The sequence below is a fragment of the Penaeus monodon genome, chromosome 24, assembly GCF_015228065.2.
Source record: "Penaeus monodon isolate SGIC_2016 chromosome 24, NSTDA_Pmon_1, whole genome shotgun sequence".
Taxonomy (NCBI): Eukaryota; Metazoa; Arthropoda; class Malacostraca; order Decapoda; family Penaeidae; genus Penaeus; species Penaeus monodon.
Window position 1 is genome coordinate 31,534,327 of NC_051409.1, and position 615 is coordinate 31,534,941.

The window sequence follows — 615 nt, forward strand, 5'->3', positions numbered from 1 at the left end:
CTAGAACCTAGAAGCCGCCTCTATAAAAACGAAAGAGTGGTCACCAAAGTCCTCAGTCCCAGCTTATATATAAACCTGTGTACACATGAAATATATCACACGTAAGATTATACAAACACATATCTACGTAAACCTTTTTGTAATATTCATATAGGCGTGTCGCATGTTTTAGTAACGGTATTTCTGGTTTCCATATTTAGAGAAACAGGAATAAAGATGGTGAGAATGTTTATCCCGATGTTAGCCGTTATTAGTGTGATTCTATACATCGACGAAGCACAGGGTAACATTCCATCACCACATGTCATCGTTTCGAATAGACAGTTCGATCAGCAGAGAGAAATAGACATGGATAGGCTGTCAGAAAGAGTTGGTGCTGCTATCTCTAATCGCCAAGAGAGATTCGGGAACCACTCGCTCCCTCGCCTTCCGTCGGGGATTCAAGAGGATTCGAGATTGGATGTTGCCTATCTGCTGAGGGATGCTGTGGACACGCACCTCCCAGGCTGCCATAAGGTGAGGGGGGTTTGTTGGGCTTTGGGTGGTCGAAATTTATTGGCATAGATAATTTGTCTGTTTATTCATATTGTATGACATCCCCTTTTTTATTTTGGT

General features: G+C 42.3%; 1 protein-coding gene across 1 annotated transcript in view; it reads left to right on the forward strand.

Annotated features, from left to right (window-relative positions):
- The first annotated feature begins 237 nt into the window (after nt 1–237).
- The window catches only part of LOC119588952, an 18,590-nt gene continuing 18,212 nt past the window's right edge, over nt 238–615 (forward strand). Inside the window, exon 1 of the mRNA XM_037937561.1 lies at nt 238–516. Coding sequence (XP_037793489.1) covers nt 238–516 — 279 coding nt within the window. The remainder of the gene's footprint in view (nt 517–615) is intronic.